Genomic DNA, 16,411 nt, shown 5'->3' on the forward strand with positions numbered 1-16,411 from the left:
ATAATCCCACAGGAAGCGTGTGGCCATTTTCTTTCCCACCCTCTCCATTTTCCCGTCCCCCACACACTCCTCCCCAGCTCCCTCCCTTTATTCCAGTCTCCACTTCCCCCTCCGACCAGATTCCATCATCTTTGTCTCCACCACCTCTCCCCTCCCAGCTTCTGACACATTTCCACACTCCACCCCTCCCTCATCCGGATCAGCTGTCAGCTTTTACTCCCCCTTCCTTCCACCTTTCTGTACCGATTCTTTGGCACTTTGTGTGTTACCACCGGCGCCTGTCCCGTCCCCGAAGATTCACCCTGACCTCCCTCTCCCAGTCAGCCCCACCACCACTTGTCCCCGTTACCCAGTCAGTCCCGGTGGACTTTAGCACCCGGGGGAGCCGGGGAGCTCAGGACCCGCCGCCCGCGGCTGCTGCTGAATCCGCGGTGTTTCTGTTCCGTTGACGGATGCAGTGAACGAGTTAAAATTAATGGATCGATAATTCTCACATCGTGTTTATTTCACTCTCCGCACATTTATATTTACACTGACTTACTCCTGACGCCGGTCCCAGGACCGACCCGTTTACAGACCCGGAGCGGAACCGGAGCAGATTCTCAGCCACTGGTTTTCATGCCAAGGCCAGAAGAAAGGATAAAGTTTCTCTGTGAATTTATTCCCAGTGAAGGTGTGGAGATGGGACTTGGTCTCCGCGTTGTAAAATGAAACTGTCCCGGACTGGTAACTGAGATAAACTCCCACCCTCCCGGGGATGGGACCGGCAGGGAGACGGGATCGAGGGGAGGTGTGGACCCACATCACGTCATTAACCCGCCGGATGATCCAGAATCCGGTCTGCGGTTTCTGTTTGACCCGTCTCTTCCTCTTCACAGACTCTGCGACGACTCCCAGTCTCCACAACCGATTCCCCGTCACCTCCACCTCCCAGTAATGTCTCCCCGATGTGAATCCCTCCGATCCCAGCACACAAGCCCGGTCTGTGAACCTCTTCCCGGTGTCAGGGAGATCCCTCCGGGTCCCGATCAGTCTCACACTCTTCCGATCCTCAGACACCTCGAGCAGCGGACTCGCCGTTTCCACATCCAGGGTGACAGAGACTGGGGGGAGAAGCAGAGAATTAGAGAGTCCCCGGGGATCGGGGGGAGACTCGGGCAGCGCGGACCCGGGACCGGCGGAGAGGCCGCTAGGCCTCAGGCATAGTCGGGTGGCCGACAGGACCCTTTCCCGGGGTTTTACCCAGACACAGCGGATGGACAACCAGCATCTTCCCGAGATTTTTCCACCGGGTGGCGAGCGGATTTTTCCCGATCAACACACTAAAATTCTGGAGGATCTCAGCGGCTCAAGCAGCATGTGTGGAGGGAGTTGCAGACAGTCGATGTTTGAGCCCGAAAGCCAGCAACAAAAATAGAAAGAAAGAGGAAAATAGCCAGTGTAAACGGATGTGAGGAAGGCTGCAGCAACAAATGGATCCAGGTGAGGACGGGGTGAGTGAAAACTGGAGGCATTTAAAGAGGTGGTCAGGGAGGCTGTTCGGCCGAATTCATTCATCCTGACCAACTTGCTTTAATGAGCTTGTCCCACTTGCCCGTGTATATCCATTATTCCTTTAAACTTCCTCTGGCAGCCTCCTCAGCTCCAGGGAAAGTCCCAGCCTCTCCTTGTAAACCAAACCCTCCAGTCCTGGTAATGTCCCTGTAAATCTGTTTTATTCCCTCTCAGTTTAATGACAGCATTCCTTTTGAAAGGTAACCAGAACTGTACATCTCAGAAATTACCTGGGCTTCCCTGTTTAACTGGAATTTCCCTGTTCTCTTTTTCAATTAAATTTTTAATTACTGAATTCTTGTTGATAGTTTTTTGCCGGTATGGTACTCTGGATTATTACTTGGGTGAGTTAAGTCTAATACTCTTTGATGGTACTGTTTCTTTTTTTCTTTATGTACAATTTTAATTCGTAGTGCATAAGTTTTCTTTTTTTACGAACTGTTAATTAAACAGAGCTTATGAATATATTCAGGAACTGGAAGTTGGGTTTAGAGGTAATTTTTTTTCTGAAAAGCTTTCTGCTGTTCTTTGGTAGCTTTCTTGCTTTGGGATTAGAGGGAGGGGATGGTTCCCTAGTGCCAACACTATTTATACAACCCTTAGTTATTCTTTGTTACTCAGGACTTTTTTTTGTCCTGATTTTCATGTCTTATACTTTTGCCCCAGAGCTGTTATTTGGATGTTTGTGCCTACTACCCTTGATGTTTTTTGAAATCACAGTGAATCTTAGAAGCTGGAATGTTAAGGGATTGAACCATCCTGTAAAAAGAAGGAAGGTGTTTTCACATCTTAAGCAGCTCAAAGCTGACATTGCTTTTTTGCAAGAAACACATATTCGTATTTCTGATAACTCTCGCCTTATGTCTAGCTGGGTGGGATAGCACTTCCATTCTGCTTCTCCGGCTAAAGCCAGGGGGGATTTCAATCCTTATTAATCAGAATGTTCCCTTTGAGCTTCACAACAAAGTATCGGATACAAATGGTCATTTTATTATTGTCTCTGGGAAACTGTATAACAATAGGCTGGTCTTGGCTAACCTCTATGCTCCCAACTCAAATGATGTGGACTTTTTTGATTGTTTTTTTTCTCTTTATTGCCTGACGTGAGTTTATATTCCCTCATATTGGGCGGTGATTTTAACTGTTGGTTTGATCCAGTATTCGATTGATCCTCCTCTGTTCCAAGACTCACAGGTAAATCTGCTTTAGTCAAATTAAAGCAACAGACCAATTATATGCCCAGACCAAAGATCCCGAACTGTATAAAAAGTGAGAACTTCAAAATGAGTTTGACCTCATTTACACTCAGCCAGTTGAACGCCAACTTCTTGAAAGTAAGAGTCGATTTTATATTCATGGTGATAAGTCCGGTAAATTTTTAGTTAACCAGCTAAGACGCTCTAAAGCTAAACAACAAATTACAAAAATTTGAATGGGAAATAGGAACATTACTTCGAATCATTCTGATATTAATGATACATTTAAGAACTATTATTCCCAATTTTATACATCTGAATCTTTAAATGATAGTATCTCTATCGAGCATTTTTTAAACAGTTTTAATATTCTTTCGCTCTCCTCTGACTTTAAAGCGAAACTCAATAAGCCATTATCACTAGAGGAAATATCATCTGCCATCTCTGCATTGCAGTCGGGTAAATCTCCTGGACCTGATGGCTTTTCTGTAGAATTTTATAAATCATTTTCTTCACTGCTTCTGTCTCAATTATTTTTAGTTCTATCTGATTCGTTTAAACACAGCAAATTGCCAGCATCATTTAACGAGGTATGACCTTTTACCTTTTAGCCAAAAAAGGTAAAGATCCAACAGACTGTTCTTCGTATAGGCCGATTTCTTTGTTAAATGTCGATGTTAAAATTTTGGCTAAAGTTTTGGCTCGTAGATTAGAGAACATTGTACCTTCTATTATTTCTGAAGATCAAAATTGGTTTTATTAAAAATCGCCTTCCCTTTTTTAATATACAGCACTTATTTAATATCTTATATTCACCCTCAATTGGGACTCCTGAATGTGTTATTTCCTGAAAGCGTTCGATCATGTGGAATGGAATTACCTTTTTGCGGTTTTAGAAAAATTTGATTTTGGACAAAGTTTTATTACATGGATTAAATTGTTATATTCATGTCCTACTGCTTCTGTTTTGACCAACTCTCAGCAATCCCAGTCTTTCAGCCTTAAACATTGCACCTGTCAAGGATGCCCTCTAAGTCCCTTACTTTTTGATTTGGCTATCGAGCCACTGGCGATTGTGTTTCGTAGCTGTGCTGAATTGATGGGGATTTGGAGCGGAGGTGTGGAGCATAAAGTTTCCCTTTATGCTGATGATCTTTTACTTTTTATATCAAACCCGACTACCTCCTTACCCCGAATGTTTTCACTTCTTAATAAATTTAGTCAGCTTTCTGGTTATAAACATAATTTACACAAGAATGAACTCTTTCCAATCAACAGAGAAGCACTAGTATTAATATTCCATGACCTCCCTTTTAAAGTAGTTAACAACCAATTCACTTATCTTGGTATTACAGTAACAAGGTACTTTAAGAATCTTTTTTGAGAAAATTTTACCAATCTTCTAAACTCTACAAAACAGAATCTGACACAGTGGTCACCCTTGTCTATGACTCTTGTAGGTTGAATTAATGTTATTAAAATGTATATCCTTCCTAAATTTTTGTATTTATTTCAGTCTTTACCAATTTTTATTTCTAAAGCTTTTTTTGAGCGTTAGATTCTATCATTTTGTCCTATTTATGGAAGGGTGAACGCTTTAGACTCAATAAAGCTCACCTTCAAAAATCTAAAAAGGAAGTTGGTATGGCCTTGCCTAATTTTTGTTTATATTATTGGGCAGCCAATATTCCTTGTGTTATTTTTTGGTTTTTCTTCCATAATCAGTCTGACTGCCCAAAATGGGTGGCAATGGAGTTGAATTCTAGTAAGGATCTTTCCATTTCTGCACTTCTCGGATCTGCACTCCCCTGTCATTTGCCCAGACTAAATGTAAATCCTCTGATTAGACATACTCTGAGAATATGGGCTCAGTTCAGAAAATATAACGACCTTCATGGTTTCTCCCTCTCTAGCCCTATTTTACACAATCATCTTTTCCTACTTTCTATGTGGGATTCAACATTTTATGACTGGTATAGAAAGGGTATTAGGCGCTTTGAAGATCTTTTTATAGATAATCGTTTTGCAACTTTTCAACAACTGTCTGTAAAGTTCAACCTACGTACTATTCACTTCTTTAGATATCTTCCAATTAGACATTTCATTAACCCTTTGATATCAAATTTTCCTGAGAAACCTGAGAAAAATGTTCTGGACCTGTTTCTTTGTATCAATCCATTGGGTAAAGGTTTAATATCTGTTATTCAGGATAAGTTAGTGATCTTGAGGCGTGCTCCCTTCGATAAAATCAGAACTGCCTGGGAGCATGATTTAAATATTTCCTTATCTGATGCGGTTTGGGATTCAATTCTGAAGTCAGTTAACTCAACCTCTTCATGTGCTCGCCACTGCCTTTTGCAGTTTAAGGTTGTACACAGGGCTCATATGTCTAAAACTAAATTATCACAGTTTTACCCTGACACTAGTCCCATTTGTGATAAGTGTAAAGGGGGTGAGGCTTCTCTTAGCATATGTACTGGGCCTGTCCTAGTCTAGAGAAATTCAGGAGAGAGGTTTTTTCAAGCTGCATCAGGTTGTGTGTAGAGCCCAGGTATGTGGGCACCAAGTACCACTATGTGCCCAGGTTCTACTTGTCGCCCTGGCTGCGAAGGATGGGTCTGGCCCCACTCCCGCGCAACGCCCCAGTCAGCTGGTCGTTGCCGGCATACCTATCCCACGTAGCAAAGTTCTTCCAGGAGAACGCCTTTGACCACAAGGCCATCAGGCAGTGGTCGGCACGAAGTGTCCTGCAGGCACTGCAGGAGAAGGACGTGATGGACACAGTGGGGTGGTTCCCTGAGCAGACTGTCCAGTTCATCTGGCAAAATGCCTCATCGCCAGATCTCACCAACAGGCACCAAGACCTCGCCTGGCTGGCGGTGAGAGGGGCCCTCCCAGTCAGAGCCCTCCTGTACGCCCGGAACGTCGTCTCCGCACCCCACTGCCCACGGGAGGACTGCAGTGAGGAGGAGTCTGTGACCCACCTCTTTGCACACTGCCAGTTCGCAAAGAGGGTGTGGAGGAGGATGGACGGGCTAGTGTCACGTTTCATCCCCAGCAGCTGCGTGACAGAGGACTCTCTGATCTACGGGCTGTTCCCGGGGACGCACACGGAGACCAACATCCGGTGCTGCTGGCAGATCATCAACTCGGTGAAAGACGCTATTTGGTCAGCCCGAAACTTGATGATCTACCAGCACATGGAGATGTCCGTGGGAGAATGCTGCCGACTGGCACACTCTCGGCTGCAGGAGTACGTGCTGAGGGACGCACTGAAACTTGGTGCAGCCACCGCAAGGGCCCGGTGGGGAAGGACCACAGTATAGGTCTCTCCACCCGTGGGAGTGGGAGGGGTCGGTGGGCGAGGAGTATACCCCTCAACAATGAGATGCTAAGCTGAACTACTGGAGTGCCACGTGGGTGGCTAAAAACACGGGTATTTTACTGAGTATAATGGAAACGTATGTAAAGGATGAAAAGTTATTGAATGGTTTATTGTATATATTTATTTTTGAATAAAGTATATTTTGAAATAAAAAAAAAAAAAAAAAAAAAATCCCACATTCTTAATTGCCACTTAGAACCTAACCCTCTGATTGCTCTTTTTGGCACTTTGGGTGAAGCAGACATGCACTCGAGTCAGACTAAACGTCGAACATTTTCTTTAGCCTCTCTCTTGTCTGGACGGTTAGTTCTTTGGAGGAGAGATGCTGCCCCACCCACTCACGCTTAATGGCTGAGTGATATTATGTCCTGCTTAGACCTTGAAAAGATTCATTATTCACTTCTTAATTCGGACATAAATTCCATAAGGTGTGGGGACATTTTCTTGAATAGTTTCATAACTCCTCTTTAGATTAGGTTTATCCTTTCTCTTGTACTGCACTCCCTTACTTTCTGCTTTTTTTTTCCTGTATGTTTGACGGTTTTTTTGTTGTGAATTAGATTATAGTTTCGGTATTCAGCATTATATTTTCTTTTTTTAAAATTTATTTACAGCTCTGTGGGGTCGAATGCTCCAATATTTTTTTTCTATACACTGAAGTGGTTGGCCTGGATTTTTTTTTCCAGTGGGACGTTGGGGAGGATACTAATCTTACAAGATTTTATTTTGGGTGCTTGTTCTTTGTTGTTATGAATTATATATTGGACATGTTTTGCACTGTATAAATCTCCATTTTGTTGATTTTTTTCTGCAGCTATATTGTAGAAACGCATCAGAAATTAATTTAAAAGAAGAAGAAATTACCTCGGCTTACCCATAGCCCTCCATTTTTCTAAGCTCCATGGGGTCTCTTAAAAGACTCTGTCGTATCCGCCTCCACCACCACCGCTGGCAGCCCATTCCACGCACTCACCACTCTCTGCACAAAAAACTTACCCCTGAGATTGCCTCTGTACCTATCTCCAAGCACCTTAAAACATTGCCCTCTCGTGCTAGCCATTTCAGCCTGGGGCAAAAGCAGCTGATCAATGCCTTTCATTATCTTGTACACCTCTATCAGGTCACCTCTCATCCTCCGTCACTCCAAGGAGAAAAGGCTGAGTTCACTCAACTTGTTCTCATGAGGCATGTTCCCCAATCCAGGCAACATCCTTGTAAATCTCCTCTGCATTCTTTCTATGGTTTCCACGTCCTTCCTGTGGTGAGGCGACCAGAATTGAGCACAGGACTCCAACTGGGGTCTGACCAGGGTTCTATATAGCTGCAACGTTACCTCTCGGCTCATAAACTCCATCCCACGGTTGATGAAGGCCAATGCACTGTATGCCTGCTTAACCACAGAGTCAACCTGCATAGCAACTTTGAGTGTCCTATGGACTCGGGACTCCAAGATCCCTCTGATCCTCCACACTGCCAAGAGTCTTACCATTAATATTATTTTCTGCCATCATATTTGACCTACCAAAATGAACCACCTTGGATCCCAAGCCTCCTTACTTCCTCAATAAGCCTTGCATAGGTAGGGTACCTTATCAAATGCCTTGCTAAAATTCATTTCCACTGCATCTACTGCTCTACCTTCATCAATGTGTTTAGACACATCCTCAAAAAGTTCAGTCAGGTTCATAAGGCATGACCTGTCTTTGTCAAAGCCATGCTGACTATTCCTAATCATATTATGCCTCTCCAAATGTTCATAAATCCTGCCTCTCAGCATCTTTTCCTTCAACTTACCAACCACTGAAGTAAGACTCACTAGTCTATAATTTCCTGGGCTACCTCTACTCCCTTTCTTGAATAAGGGAGCAACATCTGCAACCCTCCAATCCCCCCTGGGGATTTATCTACCTTTATGCATTTTAGGACCTGCAGCACATTCGCTTCTGTAATATTGCAGAAAATGAGGCTGATCATCTTCTGTCACACAGGAGAATTGAGGGCCCTGTGAAACTGGCACAGAAGAGGAGTTGAGGCCCAGGACAGAGAAAAGAATGACGGCAGGGAAGGTTTAGAAGGATACGGGCCAAATGCAGGTAAATGGGCCGAGGGGTGATCTGACAGAAATATACAAGGTTATGAGGCCATAGATTGAGCAGATGGTTGAAATCTTCTTCCCACAGGAGGGGGTCAAATGCAAGAGGTCACATGTCTGAGCTGAGAGGAAGGAGTTTGAAGATGCGTTTATTTGAACAGTGAGTGGTTGATGTTGGAACTTTCTGCAAGAGCAGGTGATGGAATCAGATACAGTCACTGTGTTTAAGAGACACTCAGACAGACACTTCAATAGAGAAGGCACAGAAGGAGACTGATCTAATGCTGGCCAATGGGGTGAGTGTAGATGGGTAAATAGGTCAGCACTGAGGTGATGGATCAAAGGACCTGTTTCTGTGCCGTACGACAAAGACTCTGTGACTTTAAATGAACTGAATGACTGAGACCCCACAGCCCTCCGGTGCAGAGAATTCCGAAGATAAACATCCTTCGTATCATATCCTAACCATTCCTGCTCTGCCGTCATCCCTGCCAGTGTTCTTCTCCAATGAATTCTGGCCAACTCCTTTCTCCTGCCTCTGTAATTGCCTTTACTGCACTGTAATACTGATAAATCTGACTTCTGCTTCTCCTTCTCAAATCTCCAGTGTGAATTCGATCATATTATGATCACTTTCTCCTAAGGGTTCTTCTACCTTAAGCTTTCTAATCAATTCCAGTTCATTTCACCCATTCGAGGATAGCAGATCCCCTGGTGGGCTCAACCACAAGCTGCTCTAAAAAGCCGCCTTTGAGGCATTGTAGAAATTCCCTCTCCTGGAATCTCACTCCAACCTGATTTTCCCAATCTTCCCACATCTTGAAATCCCCCCTTGTATCATTGCCCTTTTGGCATGCACCTTCTATCTCCTGTTGTAGCTTGCAGATCATGTACTACTGTTTGGGGTCTGTATACAACTCCCATCGGGGTCTTTTTACCCTTGCCATTCCACAGCTCTGTCCACGATTATTCAACACCTTCTGATCTGATGTCCCCTCCTTCTAATGATTTGATTTCATATTTATTTACCAACAGGGCCACGCAGCCCCCTCTGCCTTCCTGCCTGTCCTTTTGATTCAATGTGCATCCTTGGACATTAAGGTCACAGCTATAATCTTATTTCAGCCACGATCAGTGAAGCCTACAGTATGATACTTGCCAATCTGTAACTCTACGACAAGTTCATCTACTTTATTCTGTATACTGCACACGTTCAAATATAACACCTTGAGTCCTGCATTCAACCTTTCAGATTGTGCCCTGTCTTTACTTTACAACTCACCCTGTTAACTGCCATTTTCCCCTATCATCAGCCTCTCCTTGCCGGGAGTCTCACTGCACACTGCCTCTGTTTGTAAACCAACTCCCTCATCCTCAGCATGATCACTCTAGTTCCCATTCCCCTCCCAAATTAGTTTAATATGCCACCCTCCAGGCATATGGCACGACTACTGTGACAAATGAGGAGACAAAGATGACCGCCAATGGCACAGAAATCTCTTCCCTCACTTCCCACAGTAACCTGTGGTATAGACTGTGGTCTTATCCATCCTAATGCTTTACTAAACAACCAGCAGAACTTCATGGCTTATTTTAGCCTCCTGATTTCCTCTCAAGTGTTTGCTTGCATTTCTGATACTCAAGTACCTCATTTGTTCTGTGCTGCCTGATCCTTCCTCCTCTTCTGAACCAGAGCCTAATTTGTCCACAAAAAACGAGGTTTCCTAAACCTCTTAACCTTGCCTTTTATTCATACAGGAACATACAAATTCTATGCTCTCAAAATTTCGAAGGCTTCCCATTTACCAAGCACGGCTTTGAGTGAGAACAACCTGTCCCAATCCGCACTTGCCAGACCCTCAGTTCCGCCCATATAGCCTCAGTAGACGAGCCCTCCAGTCTGCCCTGTCTGAGCACTGCAGTAACTGCTGATGAGTAATACCAGCTTTCCCACTTTAATCTCTCGTGCTCTGTCATATTTGACAATTTTGCTGCCATGTTTGAAAACAATGGAACCGGGAACACTGAGCTGCCGGTCCTCCCCCCCCCCATCCAATGGCTACAATGTCATAATTCCACGTGCTGATTCATGCTTCAAGCTCACCCGCCTTACGTACAATACTTCTTGCATTGAAATGGATGCAACTCAGAACATTCTTCCCACCATACTCAACCTTTCAATTGCTGTCTTTGTATGTAGTGTTAACAGCATCTTTTCCCACAACCACTCCATATCTGCTCTGGCACTTTGGTTCCCATCCCCCTGCAAGACTAGTTTACACCTCTCCACCCCACCCCGACCAACCCAGAGCATACCAGCAAATCTTCCCACTTGCAAACAAAACATACGGACTGTTACATTCTATGCTGCGACCTATGAATGCAATCATGCCACATGACTTTTTCCACCTTTGTGAGAACACATCACCCTGAACTCCATCAACCTCCTGAATACCTCCCATTACACCGGGACCGATTCATTTTCAAAAAGCTGTTTATACTAAACCTCTCAGTCTAGTAACACAAGATCTTACCTTCATGGCCACGTATCCTCTTCCACTCTGAAAACAGAACGACAGACATGACTGAAGAAATCTCTCATGGATTTCGTGTGTAATTAATTTCACAAGAAACAGCTTTAAATACATAATTCATCATTCATTCAGGTGCCTTGCCGCTCGGCGTGGACAATCATGTCTCTCCATCCATCACGGACCCTGACCCCCCGAATTGTAGTTGTTGCCTCCCCTGTTTCTAACCATGATGTTATTCCATCTCTCATTTTCATTCTCTGTCTGCCTCTGCTTCTTTTTCCTTCCAGCTTTCCAGTTGTGACTAAATGTTCCAATGTCTCTCTTCGCATGATGTGTCCAAAGAATTTTGCTTGTGTTTTCCGATTTTTTTAAGTAATGTAAGTTTTGTTTTTGTTCTCTGTAGAACTTCTTCATTGGTTATCCTGTCGGTATATGGTATGCATAGCATTCTTCTACAAATACATAATAGCAGCTCCTAATTCTGCATCACCACTTGTAGGTCAGAAGTTAAATGTTTATCATCAAGGACCATGTCAGTAACTTTCCCAAACGGAGATCCCCAAAGTGTCAGTCTCCACCATCACCATTTCCCATGGCGTAGTGACGTCGGCGCTGGACTGCGGGGCGGAGGTTCTGAAGTTCAAACCCAGTTGGCGCCCCCTGGCACGCTTTCCATCCGTGCGGGGTTAAGAGCTGGTGATCTCTTTGGAAAATAAACCCACCCGGCAGAAGGCAATGGCAAATCACTGCTGTAACTTGCCTAGTATGCGAATTCCAACTACGTCAGAACGGCGTGAGAGGAAGCCGTCCGCTACCCGGAGAAATTCCGGATGCGACCAACATTATTATTATTATGGGGTGGAAGATCCAAAAGCCTGGAAGCAGTCTAAAGGATAGCTTCTACCCTGCTCTTATAAGAACATTGAACGACTTCCTAGTACAATAAGATGCACACTTGATCTCACAATGAACCTCAATATTGTCTTGCTCCTCATCATTTACCTACACTGCACTTGCTCTGGAGCTGTTACACTTTTCTCTGCATGTTATTGTTTTACCTTGTTCTATCAATGCACTGTGTCATGAATTAATCTGTACAAACAGCATGCAAGGCAAATTTCTGGTGCTTGTTACAGTAATAAACCAATTCCAATTCAATTCATTTTCCATCCACGCAGTTCAGCAGAAAATCCTGACCAAATTTACACATCAGTCCATCTCACAGGTAAAGCTCATCTGCCGGACGGCTGAAGCTGAGAATGTGGATCATAAAAAGAATTCAGCCCTGACATCCACTGATGGTAAATGATTGTCACTGCAGAATTCAGCCACATCCCCGTTAAAGTTTGGACCTGCAGATGGAAACTTGCTGACAGGATGTGGGAGGAAATAGTCACTCACTTATTTACACAACTACCTGAAAATATGGATGGTGAACGTTGATCCTGCTGTAGATCACTGGCAAAGGAGGCTTTGCTATCTGAGCCAGGACCCCCGGGTTTAACCAAGTCCAGTATCATCTTTTATTTATTAATTTATTTATATGCAAACATTGACTTCTCTAACTTCCGCTAATGTCCCACCTCCCCCTCGTACCCCATCCGTTATTTATTTATATACACACATTCTCTCTCTCTCCTTTTTCTCCCTCTGTCCCTCTCACTATACCCCTCGCCCATCCTCTGGGTTCCCCCCCTCCCCCTTGTCTTTCTCCCTAGGCCTCCTGTCCCATGATCCTCTCGTATCCCCTTTTGCCAATCACCTGTCCAGCTCTTGGCTCCATCCCTCCCCCTCCTGTCTTCTCCTATCATTTTGGATCTCCCCTCCCCCTCCCACTTTCAAATCTCTTACTAACTCTTCCTTCAGTTAGTCCTGACGAAGAGTCTCGGCCTGAAACGTCGACTGCACCTCTTCCGAGAGATGCTGCCTGGCCTGCTGCGTTCACCAGCAACTTTGATGTGTGTTGCTCCACTACCATCTTGTCTGGGAGTGGACAGTGATGCAGTAATTCCCTCTTGGTGCAGGGAAAGTTTACCAATCCCACCACCAATGGGAGAAATTCTGAAAGAGAACGAGCTGCAGAATTGGCACGAGCTATTGCTGCCGCAGGGAGAGTGGATCCTGTCGGATTGAAACAGAATGTTGGTGGAGGGTTTACTGACCCAAGTACACCGAACTCCTGAACCAACTCCTATCCCTCGCTTTCTTCAACAGGAAATGTCTGATGTTTGAGAGAGCGGGAGGGAGATGGGGAGAGAGGAGGGTGGGAGGGAGAGAGGGATGAGGGGGTTCAGAGTGGAGAAGGGAGGAGGGGCGAGGGATGGGGGGAGAGGAGGAGTGAGAGAGGCCAAGATGGAAGGAGAGTGGAGATGGGGGTGGGTGGAGAGAGTGAGAGTGGATGAGAGAAAGTGAAAGAGAGTGTCAGTGAGAGAGAGTGGGTCTGAGGGACAGCGGGAGGGGGAGAACGGGGGAGGGGGAGGGGATGGGAGGGGAGGGAGGAGAGACAGGAGAGAGAGGGGATAGAGTGGGGGGGAAGGGGTAGTGGGGTCAGAGAGGGTGGGGGAAGTAAAAAGTGGGAAAGTGAGAGAGAGGAGGGTGGAAAGAGAGTTGGCAGGGGGTGAGAGATGGGGAAAAGGGTGAGGTGGAAAGGGGAGAGAGAGAGGGTAGGAGGGAGAGACGGCGAGGGGGGAGAGAAAGGAGGGATAGTGGGGGAGAGAAGAGGGGAGTTTCAGAGAGGGGGCGAGAGAGGGGGGAGAGAGGTGAGGGAGAGAGGTGTGGGGAGAGAGGTGTGGGGAGAGAGGTGTGGGGGGAGAGAGGTGTTGGGGAGAGGTGTGGGGGGATAGTGCTGGCAGTGAGGTGTGGGGGGATAGTGGGGGGAGAGGTGTGGGGGGATAGTGGGGAGAGAGGTGTGGGGGGAGAGATCGGGGAGAGAGGTGGAGAGAGTTGGGGACAGGGAGAGTGGAGGGGCAGTAAAAGTGGGAGAGGGAGAGAGCAGAGGAAGGAGGAGAGGGAAATGGGGGGAGAGTCTTGAGAGAGGGGTGTGAGAGGGGAAGAGACTGCAGAGCGAGTGGTTGTAGAGAAATGGCAGAGAATGGGGAGGGAGAGTGGAGGGGAAGTAGGAGTGGAAGGGAAGGGGAGAGCTCGAGTGGGGGCAGAGAGGGGAATGTCGAGGGGGGAAAAGGAGAGACAGAAAGATGGGAGGGGAGAGGGAGAGTTAGTGGGGGGAGACAGAGGGGAGGGGGAGAGAATTGGGGAGGAGAGATTGGGGAGAAAGAGGGGAGGGCAGAGAGGGGGTGGGTGAGGGAAGAGCAGGGATAGTGGAGAGTGAGAAGTGGGTAGAGACGGGGAGAGGCTGTAAAGAATGGCGGAAAAGCAGAGAGGGGATGGGGGGAGAGAATGGCTAGAGGTTTGGGAGAGGGGGAGGAGGAGAGAGAGAAGGGAGAGAAGAGAGGGGAGAGAGAGATGGGGGGATAAGAGAGGAGGAAAGGAAGGAGTGGGAAGAGGGGTGTGAGGGGGGGAGGGGGTAGAGAGAGGGTGGTGATGTAGGGAGAGCGCAGGGGTTAGAGAGCGAGGGTGTAGAGAGGGTTTTGAGAGAGGGGGATAGAGAGTGGGGAGGAGAGAGGTGGGGAGATAGAGGGAGTAGAGGGGGGTGTGACTGCATAGAGAGGTGGTAGAAAGGGGTGTACAGAGGGGGTAGAGAGAAAGGGGGAGAGGGATAGAGAGAGGAGGAGAGAGACGGTCGAAAGAGCGGTTGAGAGTGGGTAAATAAATGGGTAGTGAGAGAGGGGTCAGAGAGAGGGGTAGAGAGATGATTAGGGAGATGATGTAGAGAGGGGGTTAGGGAGAGGGGTAGAGAGAGGGAGTAGAATACAGTAGAGAGGGAGGGGATAGAGAAGGAGGTTTAGAGAGGGGGTAGGGAGAGGGGAGTAGAGGGAGGGGTTAGACAGAGGGAGGGGGTAGAGAGAGAGGCTGTAGATGGCAGAGGTAGAGAGTGAGAGGTTTGAGAGAGGGGCTGTAGAGAGGGTAGCGAGAGAAGGGATTAGAGTGAGAAGGGGTTAGAGAGAGGGTTGGAGAGGGGGTTGGAGAGTTTGTAGATAGTGAGGGGATAGAAAGTCAAGGGGTAGAGTGAGGGAGTTGAGAGAGAGGGGGTAGAGAGAGTGGAGGTAGAGATAGGGGGTATAGAGAGGGCTTTAGAGAGATGGGGTGTAGAGAGGGGGTTAGCGTCAGGGTGTTAGAAAGAGTGGGTTGGAGGGAAGGGGTTACAGGGAGAGGAGTGGAGGGAAGGAATTGGATGGACGGGGGAAGAGAGAAGGGGGTAGAGAGAGGAGGTAGAGAGTGAGAGGTAAAGAGGGTGTGTAGAGAAAGAGGAGTAAAGAGATAAAGGTTAGAGAGGGGGTGGAGTGGGAGAGAGAGAAGCGGGTAGAGAGAGGGGGCAGAGATAAAGGGTTAAAGAGAGAAGGGGTTACAGAGTGGGAGAGGGCTTTGGAGAGTGGGGGTAGAGAGAGTGGTTAGAGTGCGAGGGGGTAGAAAGTGAGGGAGAGAGAGGTAGAGACAGGGGATGGGGAGTATGCTTGGTAGAGTGGGGGAGTGAAGTGTAAAGAGGGCATTAAGAGAGGGTGTTAGAGGGGGGTGTTGGAGACAGTGGGTTGGAGGTAAGTGATGGGAGGGAAGGGGTTACAGGGAAAGTTTGGAGGGAAGGGATTGGAGAGAGAGAAAGAGAGGGATAGGGACAGAAGTGTAGAGAGAGAGAGGGTACAGAGAGGGAGAGGGGCTGGTAGGGAGTAGTGTGCAGAGACATGGTGCAGAGGGAGAGAGGGGTGCAGAGGGAGAGGGTGCAGAGAGAGAGTGAGGGGTGCATAGAGCGAGAAGAGGAAAGAAAGGGGGCTAGAGGGCGAGGGGATAGTGGCAGGGTAGAGAGGGAGGGTATTGCGGAGGGGAGTTAAAGAGAGTGGGTTTTGAGAGAGGGCTTTAGAGAGTGGGGTTTAGAGGGAGGGGTGGGGAGAGGGGGGTAGAGAGAAGAGGGTAGAGGGGGTAGAAGGAGAGAGGGGGTAGAGAAGGGGTGAGAGAAATGGGGTAGAAGGATAGAGGGTTTGGTAGAGAGAGGGGCTGGTAGGGAGTGGTGTCAGACACAGGGAGCAGGGTGCAGGTGGAGTGGGGTGCAGAGAGAGGGAAGCGGGATAGAGAGTGGGGGGTATAGAGGTAGAGAAGGGGCTTGAGGGAGAGGAAACAGTGGTTAGAGAGAGAGGGGGTTAGAGACAGGGTTAGAGTCGGGGGTTAGAGATGGCGTTAGAGACAAGGGGTTAGATTGGGTGGGTTGGAGAGACGAGGTGGGAGGGAAGGGGTTAGACGGACGGATGAGGGGAGGAGAGAGGGGGGTACACTGGGGGGTAGATAGAGAAGGATAGAGCGAGGGAGTAAGGCGGTAGAAGGAGGGGGTAGAGAGTGGGGTTAGAGGGGCAGGGTCGAGAGGGTGGGTAGAGTGGGTAGGGAGAGGGGTTAGAGAGATGGTTGAGAGAGGGTATAGAGAGAAGGGATAGAGAAATGGGGTAGAGGGATAGAGAGTTGGTTTGGAAGAGACATGGAGAAGGGTGCAGTGGGAGAGCGAGGGTGCAGAGAGAAAGAAGGATTAAGAGAGAGAGGGTGCATAGAA

At 47.1% G+C, this 16,411-nt stretch overlaps 1 protein-coding gene across 2 annotated transcripts in view; it reads right to left on the bottom strand.

The window, feature by feature from the left end:
• Positions 1-487: 487 nt before the first annotated feature.
• LOC140193366 (butyrophilin subfamily 3 member A1-like) overlaps positions 488-16,411 on the bottom strand; it is an 82,268-nt gene continuing 66,344 nt past the window's right edge. For both annotated transcript variants that reach the window (XM_072250692.1, XM_072250694.1), the window contains 2 exons: positions 10,762-10,788; positions 488-1,103 (listed from right to left, as the gene is read on the bottom strand). In XM_072250692.1, coding sequence (XP_072106793.1) covers positions 571-1,103; positions 10,762-10,788 — 560 coding nt within the window. In that variant the 3' untranslated portion in view covers positions 488-570. The remainder of the gene's footprint in view (positions 1,104-10,761; positions 10,789-16,411) is intronic.

The sequence above is a fragment of the Mobula birostris genome, unplaced genomic scaffold (genome assembly GCF_030028105.1).
Source record: "Mobula birostris isolate sMobBir1 unplaced genomic scaffold, sMobBir1.hap1 scaffold_536, whole genome shotgun sequence".
NCBI classification, from domain to species: Eukaryota; Metazoa; Chordata; class Chondrichthyes; order Myliobatiformes; family Myliobatidae; genus Mobula; species Mobula birostris.